At 58.0% G+C, this 13371-nt stretch overlaps 4 protein-coding genes across 4 annotated transcripts; 1 reads left to right on the forward strand and 3 right to left on the reverse strand.

Annotated features, from left to right (window-relative positions):
• Nucleotides 1-365: 365 nt before the first annotated feature.
• Nucleotides 366-1724, reverse strand: SLS55_005349 (uncharacterized protein; the record flags this gene model as incomplete). The annotated part of the gene is made up of 1 exon (XM_066776799.1): nt 366-1724. The coding sequence occupies one exon, from the start codon at nt 1722-1724 to the stop codon at nt 366-368; it is 1359 nt and encodes a 452-aa protein (XP_066632641.1).
• Nucleotides 1725-3241: 1517 nt separating this feature from the next.
• On the forward strand, nt 3242-4899 carry SLS55_005350 (uncharacterized protein; the record flags this gene model as incomplete). The annotated part of the gene is made up of 2 exons (XM_066776800.1): nt 3242-4549; nt 4612-4899. The coding sequence occupies 2 exons, from the start codon at nt 3242-3244 to the stop codon at nt 4897-4899; spliced, it is 1596 nt and encodes a 531-aa protein (XP_066632642.1).
• Nucleotides 4900-5465: 566 nt separating this feature from the next.
• SLS55_005351 (uncharacterized protein) lies at nt 5466-7616 on the reverse strand (the record flags this gene model as incomplete). Its single annotated transcript, XM_066776801.1, has 3 exons — nt 5466-6589; nt 6739-7327; nt 7614-7616. The coding sequence occupies 3 exons, from the start codon at nt 7614-7616 to the stop codon at nt 5466-5468; spliced, it is 1716 nt and encodes a 571-aa protein (XP_066632643.1).
• Nucleotides 7617-9148: 1532 nt separating this feature from the next.
• Nucleotides 9149-13132, reverse strand: RSE1 (pre-mRNA-splicing factor rse1; the record flags this gene model as incomplete). Its single annotated transcript, XM_066776802.1, has 3 exons — nt 9149-10463; nt 10638-12738; nt 12889-13132. The coding sequence occupies 3 exons, from the start codon at nt 13130-13132 to the stop codon at nt 9149-9151; spliced, it is 3660 nt and encodes a 1219-aa protein (XP_066632644.1).
• Nucleotides 13133-13371: the final 239 nt, after the last annotated feature.

Genomic DNA, 13371 nt, shown 5'->3' on the forward strand with positions numbered 1-13371 from the left:
TGTGGATCGCTTGGTCTTCGGCGCTTTCCGTTGATGGTACTTGTAGAACGCCCCATGCTGCCAAGGCTGATGTGATGTTTTGGATAGGTGGGGTTCTGAGTTGCTACTTGACGAGCCACTAGCGCCTGCTCGTAAAGCGTCGCTAACTGCCGTCCTGTCATCCTTGGCAATCCATCGTGTTATTGAGAGTAACCTATGGAATTACCGTTCGGATACGTCTCGAAACCTTGTCGCTGATTCATGATTACTCCGCGCTTCCTTTTCGAACAATTCAAGAGTTTTGGCATTTAGAGGGGCAAATTCAGCGCGGCAGATGGTTGATCTTTCATTTTTCTTATCTTCTCTACCTCACCGCTGTCGGGGATCTAGTCAAAGCAAGCGGACCAATTTCCGCCCGACTGGGCAAAATCCAAGGTGTCGATGAAGGCATCGAGCTTGCACTTTCCATCGGAATCGGCGCAGCTGAGCGGGATGACCCGATCGTTCACGAGGAATCTCACATACTCGTCTGTCTCACCGCTGCAAGCAAGCTTCTCCACGTACAGCCTTGCAGCAAACGGCACCGTCCACGCAGAACTCCAACCGCCGCTCTCTTCGGCGGACTGCACCTGCGTGTTGTTGAGGGGCTGGGTGTCGTTGTACAGGCCAAGGGCGAAGAATATGGCCGTCATATCGTTGTCGTGGGAGAAGTCGGCGAACAGGACGTGGCCCGGACCGGTAGGGAAGGTCGCAGGATCCGAATCGAGGGTGCTGTTCGTAGACGTGTGGTCCTCGACGGGCGTGTTGGTCAAACGTGCAATGAGCTCGTTGACGTATCCCACGCCCTGAGTGGGGCCGAGGGGATCGCCGGCACCGTAGTGGTAGTACTTGCCCAGAGATTGGTAGTAGTCGTACTGCTTCCACTCATCCTCGAAGAACACGTCACAGAAGTCAGACAGCTTGCCCTCGGGATCGGCGACAGTGTAGTAGGGACACAGGTCCATCAGGTACGTGACTTCGGTATCCGAGAGGTTCGCACCGGGCAGCTGATCGTTGATGCGGCTGGTGATGGGAGGCAGCCAGATTTCATTGAATGGAGCCTGGCCACGGGCGTCGATGATGTCGTCGTCCTCATTTTCGAAGTTCGTGCAGATGGCGTGGCTCATGGAGTTGTTCATGGTCTCCTCCTCACTGATGATGAGCATGTCGTAGGGATAGTCTCCAGTGAGGTTTGACTTGTCATCTTGCATGGCGGCGTGGAATCCTTCGGTAAAGTGCTTGCCACTTGAAATAACACGAGACTGGCCCGAAGCGCGGACGAACATGTGGTTGGAGCGGGCAAGGGAGGCGTATCTCTGGTAGAACTTGACGCCAGAGTTGTACAGCTCCTGCTCGCCGAAGGCAGTGAGCTCGTCGGCGCCGAGGGTATACTCGACATTTTGCAAGAAGGCGACATTGCCCTCGAACGAGGTCGAGTTCTCCTGGATCTTCTGGATGGTGGCATTGTACACCGTCGTCTTGCCGGACGTGGGGTCGCGTGCGCCGTGACGAGACAGGACCTGAGCGAAGGTGACCTTGCACTGGTCTGGAATGTCGGCCGAGATGTCAGACTCGACCTCAAAGTAAGGCGAGTACTGGCCCCAGAAGTGGGAAATCTCAGGGGAGCACTGGTAGCCGTGGAGGACGGAGTCGCACGACGTAGAGTTGCCGGCAGTGATGGCGTTGGAGGCCCCATTGGCCCACATGGCGGCGCTACATGGCGAGGTCAGTGATTTTTAATTTTTTTTGCGTGATATGGCTGGATGCCTACCCAAGGACGAGAAGAAGCACGGCGAGCATAGTGAGAGTGCGAGGCCCGATGGTCGGTGGACCAGTGTGTTTCGACGGAGAGAGAGATTTTATAATGCGCTGGACCCGAGAATTTGGGTCTTGAAACACGCGACGGACACCGGTCACACTGCCCACGAGGGGCAGGTGTTGATCTAAGAGCGTCGGTTCAGGCACAAAGCAAACAGCTGGGGGCCGGCACCGGCGCAGCACGTGCAGGGTTGATCAAGGCGATTGGGCCAAGCGAGACGGCACAGGAAGCAGAGAAGGGCTTGCGTCGCCGGCGCGCACCCGCTCGGAAGCCAAACTTACCTTGATGGCCATTGTCGCTGCTGCTGCGGCGCGATTCCAGCAGCTCGACTTCTTCCTCATGCATGACAATAGCCTGTTTCAGGGGCTCCGTCTTATAAGCGGGCAACATTATACGCGCGAGCCGCACAGCCGAGGGAGAAAAACTTGCAGCTGCGGGTCACGGGTGCGCAGCGGTATCGCAATCGTACACACGCTCTCGACGGCCAGCGCTGGGCGATGCGGACGTTGAGGTGAAGTTGAGGGCGCGCGCGACGCTACTGCGACTAGGTCCCGGCCGAGTCCCTTTCGGCTGCAGCGGGCTTAGCGCTCCACCTGCAGCTGGAAAGTTCGGAGACATGGCCGGCCCGCGTCATGTCACGTGCAGCCAGTGCGGCGCGGTGGCTGCCGTGCTTGGACGAAAAGCTTGAGTGCGCCGTGTCGCCTTGTCTGCGCCCTGCACCTGTGTCAGCTCGTTACGTGACAACAAGCCGGGTCAACGCCTCGGTCGACCAGAGGCGAAAAGGCCCGCTCCGCCAAGCTGATAACCTAAATGCAGCCCTACACACGCGCATCCCACGAGCGGCCAAGATAGCCATTGGGTGCGTCGGCAGACGGCGGCTGCTTACCTGACAAGAAGGCTAGCCCGGGCGATCATGACGGCAGCTAGCAGGCGTATTTGACCGACCCGGCCGGCCCCCAGCTGACCGCTGGTGACCCAAAGGCTCGCTGAGCGCTGCTGTGAAGTCAGCGTGCCGCTGCCCCAGAAAAGACCATCCCCAGACGGCCTCGACGCATCCCGTGCCATCTCTCCGCAATCCGCCGCCGTGCTCGCTCTCGCCTCGACCAGAGCGCCAGCCGCGCGTTGCTGCAAACGGCAACTCTGCGGAGCCAGGCCGCGCGTGATTGGCTCCGGCGCGAAGGGGTTTGGTAACAGCTTTCTAATTTCATCACTAAGGCCCAGATACAAATCCGCTAGCTCCAGGCACAAACAGCGCCCATACCGCCGAACGCGGGGGCCTATCAGCGCCGGCTCCTCGTAGGGCGCCTCTGCCCTAACAGGTATTTACTTGCCACCTCTACCCGCTAAGAGGCCTCTTCATCCGCCGTCTCTCTCCTCCTCGTCTCCGCCCCAGCGCTCGACAACATGGCGCGCTCCGCAGACCTCACCGCCGACGAGCTCCAGCTCGAGACCCTTGGCCACAAGGGCGAGCTGAAGCGCCAGTTCTCCTTCCTGTCCATGCTGGGCCTTGCCTTCGCAATCCTCAATTCCTGGACCGCTCTATCCACCTCGCTCTCCCTGGCCCTGCCGTCCGGCGGTCCTACTAGCGTTGTCTGGGGTTTGATTACTGCCGGCATCTGCAACCTCTGCCTGGCCGCCTCGCTTGCCGAGTTCCTCTCCGCCTACCCAACCGCCGGCGGCCAGTACCACTGGGTTGCCGTCATCAGTTGGAAGGCCTGGGTGCCTGCCCTGAGCTGGGTGACGGGATGGATCAACACCTTCGGCTGGATTGCTCTTGTCTGCACTGGCGGCCTGCTGGGCAGTCAGCTGGTTGTCGGCGTCATCTCCCTTGAGAATCCCAACTACGAACCGGAGGCCTGGCACCAGTTCCTCATCTACATTGGCTACAACGTCCTCGCTTTCTGCATCAACGCCTTTGCCAACTCGGCCCTGCCGTATGTCAACAAGGCTGCCATTTCTTGGTCCATTGCCGGCTTCGCCATCATTTGCATCACCATCCTGGCATGCGCCTCGCCCAACTACTCCTCCGGCGACTTTGTTTTCCGCGAGTTCATCAACGAGACAGGCTGGCCTGATGGCATTGCCTGGCTCCTTGGTCTTCTGCAGGGTGGCCTCGGTCTCACCGGCTTCGATGCCGTCGCTCACATGATCGAGGAAATCCCCAACGCTGCCGTCGAAGGTCCCAAGATCATGGTGTACTGCGTCGCCATCGGCACCTTCACCGGCTTCGTTTTCCTCGTTTGCCTTCTGTTCGTTGCTGGCAACATTGACGATGTCATCTCCTCCTCGGCTGGGCCGCTACTCCAAATTCTCTTCAACGCCACCAACTCCCACGCTGGCGCCATTTGCCTGCTCATCTTCCCCCTTGTCTGTATGCTCTTCGCCACCACCTCCATCATGACCACTTCGTCGCGCATGGTCTACGCCTTCGCACGTGACGGCGGTCTTCCCTTCTCCAGGCAGCTGGCCAAGGTTCATCACGGCCTTGATATCCCTCTCAATGCTCTGATCTTCACTACCTCCTGGGTTATCATTTTCGGCTGCATCTTCCTTGGCTCTGACAGCGCGTTCAACGCCATTACCGCCGCCTCCGTTGTCTCTCTTGGTATTTCGTATGGGCTCCCTATCGCTATCAACTGCATGCGCGGTCGCAAGATGCTTCCGCCCCGGAGCTGGACCTTGCCCGAGCCGGTTGCGTGGGTTGCGAACCTGGTAAGCATTCCCTCTACCTCACTCCTAACGATTGAACATAACTAACGTTGCTTCTCCTTTAGATTGGCGTCGCATATGTCATCGTTACCACCGTCCTGTTCGTCTTCCCGCCTGAGCTCCCCGTCACAGGCTCCAACATGAACTACTGCATTGTTGTCTTTGCCATTGTCATCATCATCAGCGGCATCACGTGGATCATCGATGGCAGAAAGAACTACCGCGGCCCCAAGATCGACGAGGGTTTGGAGGTGATAGTAGCGACCAAGGTTGGTGGCCAGGCCGGCAGCATTGAAGGCGACAACAAGGACCACATGCTCGACCCGGATTCGAAACACGCGGTTGAGGCTTAGATGTTGATATTTGTTTCCCGTTTTTTGTTTTCCTGTAGCATGGGTCAGGCATTGGATCGGAGTATTGCGATGTGCACATACTCTTGTGCTGTTTTGATATGATCACGAATTTGTACAGAATAGAATTACTTTCTATGAAGTGGATTAGACGTCCAACATCTGGTGCAACAACGTATGGATATTGTGTCTACTGATTGTCTGCCAAGGAGGTGACAGGAGAGGCCTCGTATGGAGTGGTTGATCCGTCTGCTCACTTGTACACGCTGACTAAAGGCATATTTTCCATTTGATATATTTCCTTGGCTCATATCTTCCAGACTCAATCAATATCGCCGTGTTGTCCATTCAGGGGGTTATAATCTTAGAAATGCCTGGTTCTTCATGATTGCGATGCTAACTCCTGCAAGCCCAGTAAGAATGCATAAAGGATAAAGGCAAAGAAACGCAAGGCGCCTTGACCAAAAACACAATTAATACCCCACCTGTACACAGCAATCTCACTTCCTCCATTCCCCCTCACCCCATCACTCATCATCCGCCGATTCCGCCACCACCATCAACAACGACTAAGAAGAAGACGAAGAAGAAGAAGACCCATCCGCCACCTCCACCGCCACCCTCGCCGCGCCCCGACCCCCGCCCAACAGCCACGCCGCCATGTCCGCATCCTCTTGCAACAGCATGACCTCGAACCGGCCCAGCTCGGCCTCCTCCAACACCTTGCCCCTGACCTCCGGCCCGCCGTTCCTGTTGACCCACCGCCATCCGCCACCGTCTACGTCCTTCTTCCTCTCAACCACCCACCCATTCATCCGCAGCGCGTCCGCGCCGTACACGCCCACCCCGTCGAACCCCTCGCCGCGCGCCTGCACGCGCGCCCGGACGCTGGCGTGCACGCACTCGCGCGTGTTGCGCAGCAGGGCGGAGGCGGCGGGCAGCCGCTTGCCCGTGGCGTAGTCGGTGCGGTGGGCGGCGAGCGGCGCGCGCGGGGCCAGGCCGCCGAGCGCGGTGATGGTGTCGGCGGCTGAGTCGTGCAGGCGGGTGAGGGCCCAGTGGGGTTCCGGGGGAGAGGTGTCGTCGCGACGGGCGAGGGCGAGGGCGCGGACGGCGGGGGTGAGGTCGGCGTCTGAGGCGGCGTCGTCGTCGGCGTATTTGTGGTTTGCGGCGGTTAGGAGGAAGGATAGCGGGGAGCGGAGCAGGCGGAGGAGGGTGTTGGAAGCGGCGGAGGCGACGAGGGAGAGGGAGGAGGAGCAGGAGGAGGAAGAGGAGGATGCTGCCGCCGCCGCTCTCTCGGCGTACTCCCACCGGTTCAGCCGCCACTGGTCCGCCAGGTACGCCTCGTCGAACTCCAGCCCGGCCGTCTCCAACTCGCTCATCATCCACGCGAGTGACACGTCCGCCAGCCCGCTGTCGGGCTCGCTGCCGCCGACGTCGGCGTGCGCGCCGGGGAACCAGACCTGCTTCAGCACGGTGCGGGCCTGATCGGACTCGGCGTCGGGTTGCTCCCAGATCGTTGGCGAGAAGCTGGAGCGGCGCTCGTCGAGCGCGAGGGCCTGGAAGGCGTGGCGCACGTTCTTGCCGATGGTCGTGTCGGTGAAGCGGTAGGGGTTGGGCGTCATGAGCGGGTCGGCCAGGAAGGCGGGGAGGCCAACGCGTTGGAGGAGCGCGGTGGTGGGGATGCCGAGGGCGCCTGATGGTAGTGGTTAGCGTCAGAAAACAGCAGAAGTGATGGACAGACGCGAACTGGATCTTGGAAGCTATGTGGATGGCGAAAGGGAGGACGAAGGAGAAGTCATCACTGAACGGCAGTGACCGCAGTGTCGAGAAAGGGGGTCATACCAACGGTGTCCCACACCCCGATTGCCTGGATCGGAATTTCTCGTGTCTTGTGCAGTCGCTTCAGTTCCCTGAAGTACTCTGCAAGATACTCCTTCCTCCTCTCGATCAACGATTTGCCCGCCGAGGACAACTCAATATGGAACTCTGGGATCTCTTCTGTGATGGATGTCCTGTAACCCTCCTCGCCCGCATGCTCGAAGTCCTCGAACACGCGGTAGAAATGGCGCATGGCAGTCTTCGTCAGCAGGCCGATGGCGTCGACCAGCGCGGCGATGCAGCGGGCGGTGAAGGCGCCGCGCGAGAAGCCCGTCAGGTAGACGGCGTCGCCGTGCTGGTAGTTGTTCGCCAGGAAGCCGTACGCCTCGCGCACGTTTTCCGACACGCCGCTGCCCGTACCGCCGCCCAAGAGCTTCTCGGTCAGGCTGGGCCCCGTGCCGACGCCCGCCTGGTAGTAGACGATCTGCGGCCGCTGCTGCGAATCCGAGCACGGCAGCGCCCGGCCGATTCGCGTCACATTGGACGGGTCCTGCACCTCGCATTTGGGGTGGAGGAGGGTGCCATTGTTTTCAAGCTGGCCATTATTGCTGTCCTTGGTGGATGTGAGCTACTCGTGGACGGAAGCTTCGGGTATGTGACATACAATCCACGTTCCTGTCTTCTATTAGCGCGCAGCTTGCGAGGAGAGGTGACGATGAAGTGTTGATTCTAGAGAGCAATGGGAAATAGAGGCGGATCCTAAGCTTGTCCAACACGCGACATCCTCTCGCAAGCTGAGGGACGTTGTATATGGTATTATCGAACGAGGAAGTAGACGGAAAGCTCAGGTAAGGAAGCGGACAGGATAGACGAACGATGTACGCGGAAGCTGTACTCACCATCGCAGCAAACAATCAACTTCTTCGGTCTGTTCAACGTCGACATATTTCCGTTCACTCGACGGTACACTGGAGATAGTTGGACAAGATAGTAGAGCGTGCCTCCTTTTTGCCGGTCGCAGGAGTTCGAGGTTTAAGTATGTCGCCGGACAGGATGCCGTTGCGTAACGTCCCTCGTACAAGAGAAGGAGCTTTGTCGAGTCTGGCAACAAAGAAAATGGCAAGAAGCACTAACCCAAGAATTACAACAACCCAACACGTGTGAGAGAGAAAGGGCAAGCGCGAGGCAAACACCCAACCTTTTATCCCCTGCCGTACACCACCAACCAGGATGACTCCTGGACCGCTCCGCCACTCTGTCCGCAGCTCCAAGCCTTCCCCTACTCAGGCGAGCTGAGGTGAACACAATGGCCGTCTTGGCAAGCGGACGGCGAAATGGTGGCCGCCGGCGGCGGCGCCACAATAGGGCCAAAGTACGCATAGTAAACCACTGTCATCGCATCCCCCACCTCTCCAGAAAAAAAACATCTCAGCCACTGAGAGAGGCTCCGCCTGTCGTACACGATGCATGGGAAGTAGGCGTTCTCCCTGGTGATTCGCCTTTCGTGTTGATCGGGCTGGGCAGGAATGTGCGATGAGCCGCAGTTGCAAAATGCAGAGAGAACAGGCAAGCGGATGAGCTCAGCCCTAACGAAGGCTGTGTATGCTTGCTCCTATCCTCGCATGGCACATGTGCCGACGATCCTCGCAAACAAGGGGTGTGGGTGTATTTTCCTAAGATTGGCGGCTCGAGCAGCCTCCCCGGAAGCGGGCATATGCGCCGACGAGACACTAGACGACTAAGGCGGCGGGGTGGGGCGAGGTGAGACACAGGCCCATTGTTGCTATGCCGTCTAAACTGGCTCGCGGGGAAAGGTGAATGATATGCCTGTGCGACACCATTATCGATTGTCGGATAGTGGGGCAAGCCATCGCTGCTGACCTCGCACAAGGCTGACGAATTGATCGTCAACAATCGTGACGAAATTGGAGGAAGCTGGAAGGAGGGAGGCAGCCAGCGTAGGATTTGCACGCATGGTGAGAAGGGAGAGCACGAAGCGGGGGCTGAGAGGAGCGGATGCGGCTGAGAGGACGAAATTCTTGGGGTCTGGAGTCGGCAATGCTGATTGGTTAGGCATCCATAAGGCAAACCGAAAGCGTCTGCCTTCGCGTCATGGGGCTAGAGAAATGTGGTACAAGCAGCTCAATAAGCAGCCAATACTCACACGTGCAAGTCTGTATCCTGGTGACGAGTCCTCATTGTGCCAGGCTGGACACGAGGCGGCAGCACTCAGAGCAGTCATCCAATCTTTTTTTCTTCGAACTACACCTGCCATGCTGCAATGCATGACCTAAACCCGTCGTTACTTTTCGCCGTTTTTCTGAATAGCTAATCACAGTAAATAGCCCCTATCCGTGAGCACCGCCAGGCCTGAAGAAACCACTGCTCCAAAGAACTCACCCACTCAGTAAACCAACCCGCCCGTCGACATTGCCTAGTATGCAAACCGCGTCCTCTGGTCGCCAATCTTCCTCTCCACTTCACGCACGCTGCGGTCCAGTTCAGCCGCGATCGACTCCTTCTTGTCCCTCGGCAGCCGCAGGAACCTCTCGCACAGGTCGCCGTCGATCACACCCTTGACTGGAACGTAGTAGCTGCGGAATGCCAGGTGGTCTCTGCCAGCAATCGGTTGGTCTTCGGTGCGCAGTTGCTGTTCCAGGCTCTGGAAGAAGTCGACGTCTTCGCGACTGACGAAAGGAATGAAGATTCCAATCGTACCCTGAAGCCCGCTCCACAAGAGAAGCTCGCGTCCGCCCGCAACCAGAGACGTCTTCTGGATCGACGTGGGGATGTCCTGCGTGTAGAAGTGGGCAAGGAGGTCGAGACGGTTGGGCGTGCCCTGAAGATATGGCCGCTCGTTGATGAGATGCAGACCAGAACCCTCTTCGTCCGCCTCTTCAGACGTCTTGGGCGGGCAGCGAACAAGCCAGATGTTACCAAACTTGTCACCGCCCGCCGTTGTTTCGTAATCAACCATGGTCGTGCACGTCGTCCATCGGTGAATGTTATCGTCGCAGAAGGGAATTAGCCGGTTTTCGAGATGCTTGTACACAACGTATGTCACAGACTCCTGCACGTCCGAGCAGATGATGCGGCTGCCTTGCGTTTGCAGGCCGGTGAGAATGTTGGGCACGACGTTGAGAGACTGAGCCTTTCGCAGCAGCTGGCGAAGACCAAGATCGTAGAGCCGGAGGTCAGCAAGAACTGCCACCAGGAGCTTGCCCTGGAACGGTAGAAGAGCCATGGGAGGCGCCTCCACCTTCGTCTTGTGAATGAATTCGAGCTCCCGACCGTTCTCCAGCAGACGGTAGATGTGGACGTAACCGCACGTAAACGATCTGGGCGCCACGACCAGGTCCTTGGCAGTGCCAACCACAAGGAATGTCTCGTCGTTTTGAGATTGGAACGGAGCGAGGCAGACGCTGACTGCAGACTCGTTTTCCTCCAACTCGAGCGTGTAGACCACCTCTTTCCTCTCGATCGGGTCAACCACCTGGATTGCCGAAGCCCAGTGACCATTGCCCTGTGGATAACCAAACTCCTCCGGAGAAAGCTCTTTTGCGTCGCCGTTGACGGTCGCGGGATCGTTGAGCAGCTGGAGACGAGTGCTTGTTGCCAAGGTATTGTTGTCGGATTCAATTACATAGAAAAGGGGTTCGGTAGGGTGGCGAACAAGGTTGCGCGGCGTGTACATCAAAGGAACGTTCTCAAAGAGAAGGTTGGTGGAGAGGTTTTCGATGGTGAAGATCCTGAATCGTTCATGTTAGCTTCAGCTTTTTCATACAGGATGACGAGCGGAAAGCGGATAGCAGCAATACTCCAATCAGGCGACATAACGTCCCAATATGAGGAGTCACTGGGGAAGAGCATAGTGTGAAAGAAATCACCACGGAAGAGGCAGAAGTGGCTCGATCTGCACCTACCGAAGATGTTGTCCCTGAATACCGACCATGCCCTGAGGGCACTGATCGCTGTTGAAGCTCCAACTCCATTCCAACGGAGCATACGCCAGAGGGGTGAGTGTGAAGGCCTTAGTTTGCTGATCAGAGTATCCAAGCCAGGAACGAGAGCTGGTTGCCAGGATGGCGCTCTGGTCTTGGACAGTGACCCTGAACAGCTTGACGGGCTTGGCACCCAAGAAACGAGTCCGAGTGTCGGTCAGCTCGCCAGTAATCTCATCGATGACAGTGCGCAAATAGACTCCGGAGTACAGCCCAATATGTAAGTAAAGGGTAGAGCCACCAGAAGATGAGTCAGCCATTGCCATGATGCTCAGCGCCGAAGGTGCGGAGGTCAGCGCCTGGACCGACTTGTTCTCCAGAGTGGAATCCGGATCCAGGCTGAGGATGCGGACCGTGGAATCATCACATCCTACTGCAAGGAATGAGCTGCGAACCCTGCCCGGGGGCACCTCTGCTAGACTGAGGCATGTAACGGTGCCGCTCATCTCCTTCTTCTCATCGTACTCGGCCAGAGATCCATCCGTGTCCATCTCGAAGTAGACAATCTCACCAGAGCTGAGTGCAACGGCTACTTGGCGTTCGTTTGTCGTAGCAGCAACAATAGTCCTGTGCTGTGGTGCAGGCCATTCGTTGATACGGCCCTCTCCTTGGATATGACGAATACCCCTCGGATGAACTTGAATTAGACCATCCTCGCCAAGCTGCTGGATGGCAAGTGTACGGGTCGATGACAAGAATCCAGTATCCATGACCTCTTCCACAGTCTCGCCGATGCTCAGTACAAGGGTACCGTTGGAGAAGGACAGAATGATGTAGGAATCATATTCATCATCCCTCCGGATTTTCGTCGTCCAAACGGCCTCGGGTACGCTAGGAAGCTCCGATTCAACGATCTCGGAGACCTCCAATCCATGCTTGAGCGTCTTGAAAGAGCTGCGCGCCCCGGTTCCGGAGACGGTGTAGATCTGTGGGGCGTCATCGTCCGTGAGATTTGCGACCTTGCATGCCAGAGTCGGGTTCATGCTTGGAACACTGTGAGCCAGCAGGATGTTCTCAGCAGGCCGCGGGTGGAAGAACACGGGCTCGTACGGTGCGTCCGGCTCCGGGCTGAAATCGTCGCTGAGGAACTCTATCTCGTCGTCGTCGTCACCCAGCTTCTCGAATTGGAAGAATAGGTGGTTGCCAGACTCTACTGTGATGTAGAGGTAACCACTCTTCAGGATGCCGAGACTAGTAGCTCTGGGGACAGTATCAAAGTACTTGATTCGGATCCTGCTCACATCACCCGTGGGCTGGCCCTGTTCATCTTCAATCATGTCGATGGTAACCTTGAACAGATCGCCGTCTTCGGTCTGCAGCAAGAAGAAGAAAGCACCACGCATCTTGTGCATAACGCCCGCGGTGATGATGCGCTTCCTCTGCGGGTTCTCGGTGGCTCCCTTACGGCGTGGAATGGGAACGCGGAAGGCGTCCTGGTTGATGTGACGGTAGGTGATGGTCTCCTCACCGCAGACCAGGACACCGCTGGGACCGTCTGTGCCGCCTGGGACCTGGAACAGCATGTTCGCAGTCCTGTCCACGGTGTCGGCCCACTTGCGCACGACGTGGTTCAGGCCAAGGTCCAGCTCATAGTAAACCAACTCCTTCTGCTTGCTTGCGGCGACCTCACCAGTCGGGTCTTGGTCCACGTCGTCATAATCAATCTCCAGCGCGGCGAAGATGGGGTTCTCGTAGCCCACATCCAGACCGATCAGCGAGAATACGAAAGTCTGCGGCCTGTGGGCCTCGAGCGGCGAGGAAATGGTGAGACTGGCGTTGGAGTCGCGGTTCAGGACGTAGACGAGCTTGTTCTTCTCGACGGACGCGATCATACATGCGCGGCCCTTGGGATCGGTGGCGAGGTACTGGCCTGGGACCACACGGCGGACGCCCGACTTTCCAAAGGTCTCGAGCTTGAGCTGAACGAATATGTTCTTCTGGGGGTTGTATTCGAGGACGGCGATGCGGCCAGAGTCGGAGGCGACGATGATGTAGTCTGTGTTCCAAGTAACGATCTTTAGCACTGTTCTTCAACCAAAGGTGGCCGTCGCTCCCCGAGTCACCTGCGGGGCGTCGCATTCAACAGGCTGAGGGAGCGCGATGCGAAGTTGCTGGTCGCGGACTTGGATAATCACTATAAAGCCCTGAATAAAGCGTGCTAGCTAGAACATACCTTTGGACGAGCCGGCCAGCCTGAAGGCAGAAAGAGCGCGGATGATGCCGAAGACATCGTGGGTGAGGATGGTGGTGATCCTCTGGGCCTGCGCGTCGGCGCGTTGCAGGATCAGACGCGAGCCGCAGGCGGAGACGATCTGCTGCTCCTTGGTGCCAGCAAATTGACCGAGGATAGCCTGGTGCACAGCGGTGGGCGGCTGGATGGTCAAGGAGTACATGAACAGGTTGGACGTGGTCGCCATGGCGGAAGATGCTGTCGGCCTAGCGGCCTCGAGCAGATCGCAGGGTCAGGTTCGCAGAGGGCGATCGAAGCGCAGGGGAAGCTCGAGGCGGAGGCGACGCAGCGGCGAGGGCGGTGGCGAGGAGTGGAAGGCGCGGACGTGGTGTTGGCTGGGTCGGCGACGCGTTGCGGCGGAGCTTCAATTGAGCTTCGATAAGTCGAAATTCCGGCGCCGGCTGTGATTGGCCGGCGGCCCGCGCT

The sequence above is a fragment of the Diplodia seriata genome (genome assembly GCF_021436955.1).
Source record: "Diplodia seriata strain FDS-637 chromosome Unknown scaffold_5, whole genome shotgun sequence".
NCBI classification, from domain to species: domain Eukaryota; kingdom Fungi; phylum Ascomycota; class Dothideomycetes; order Botryosphaeriales; family Botryosphaeriaceae; genus Diplodia; species Diplodia seriata.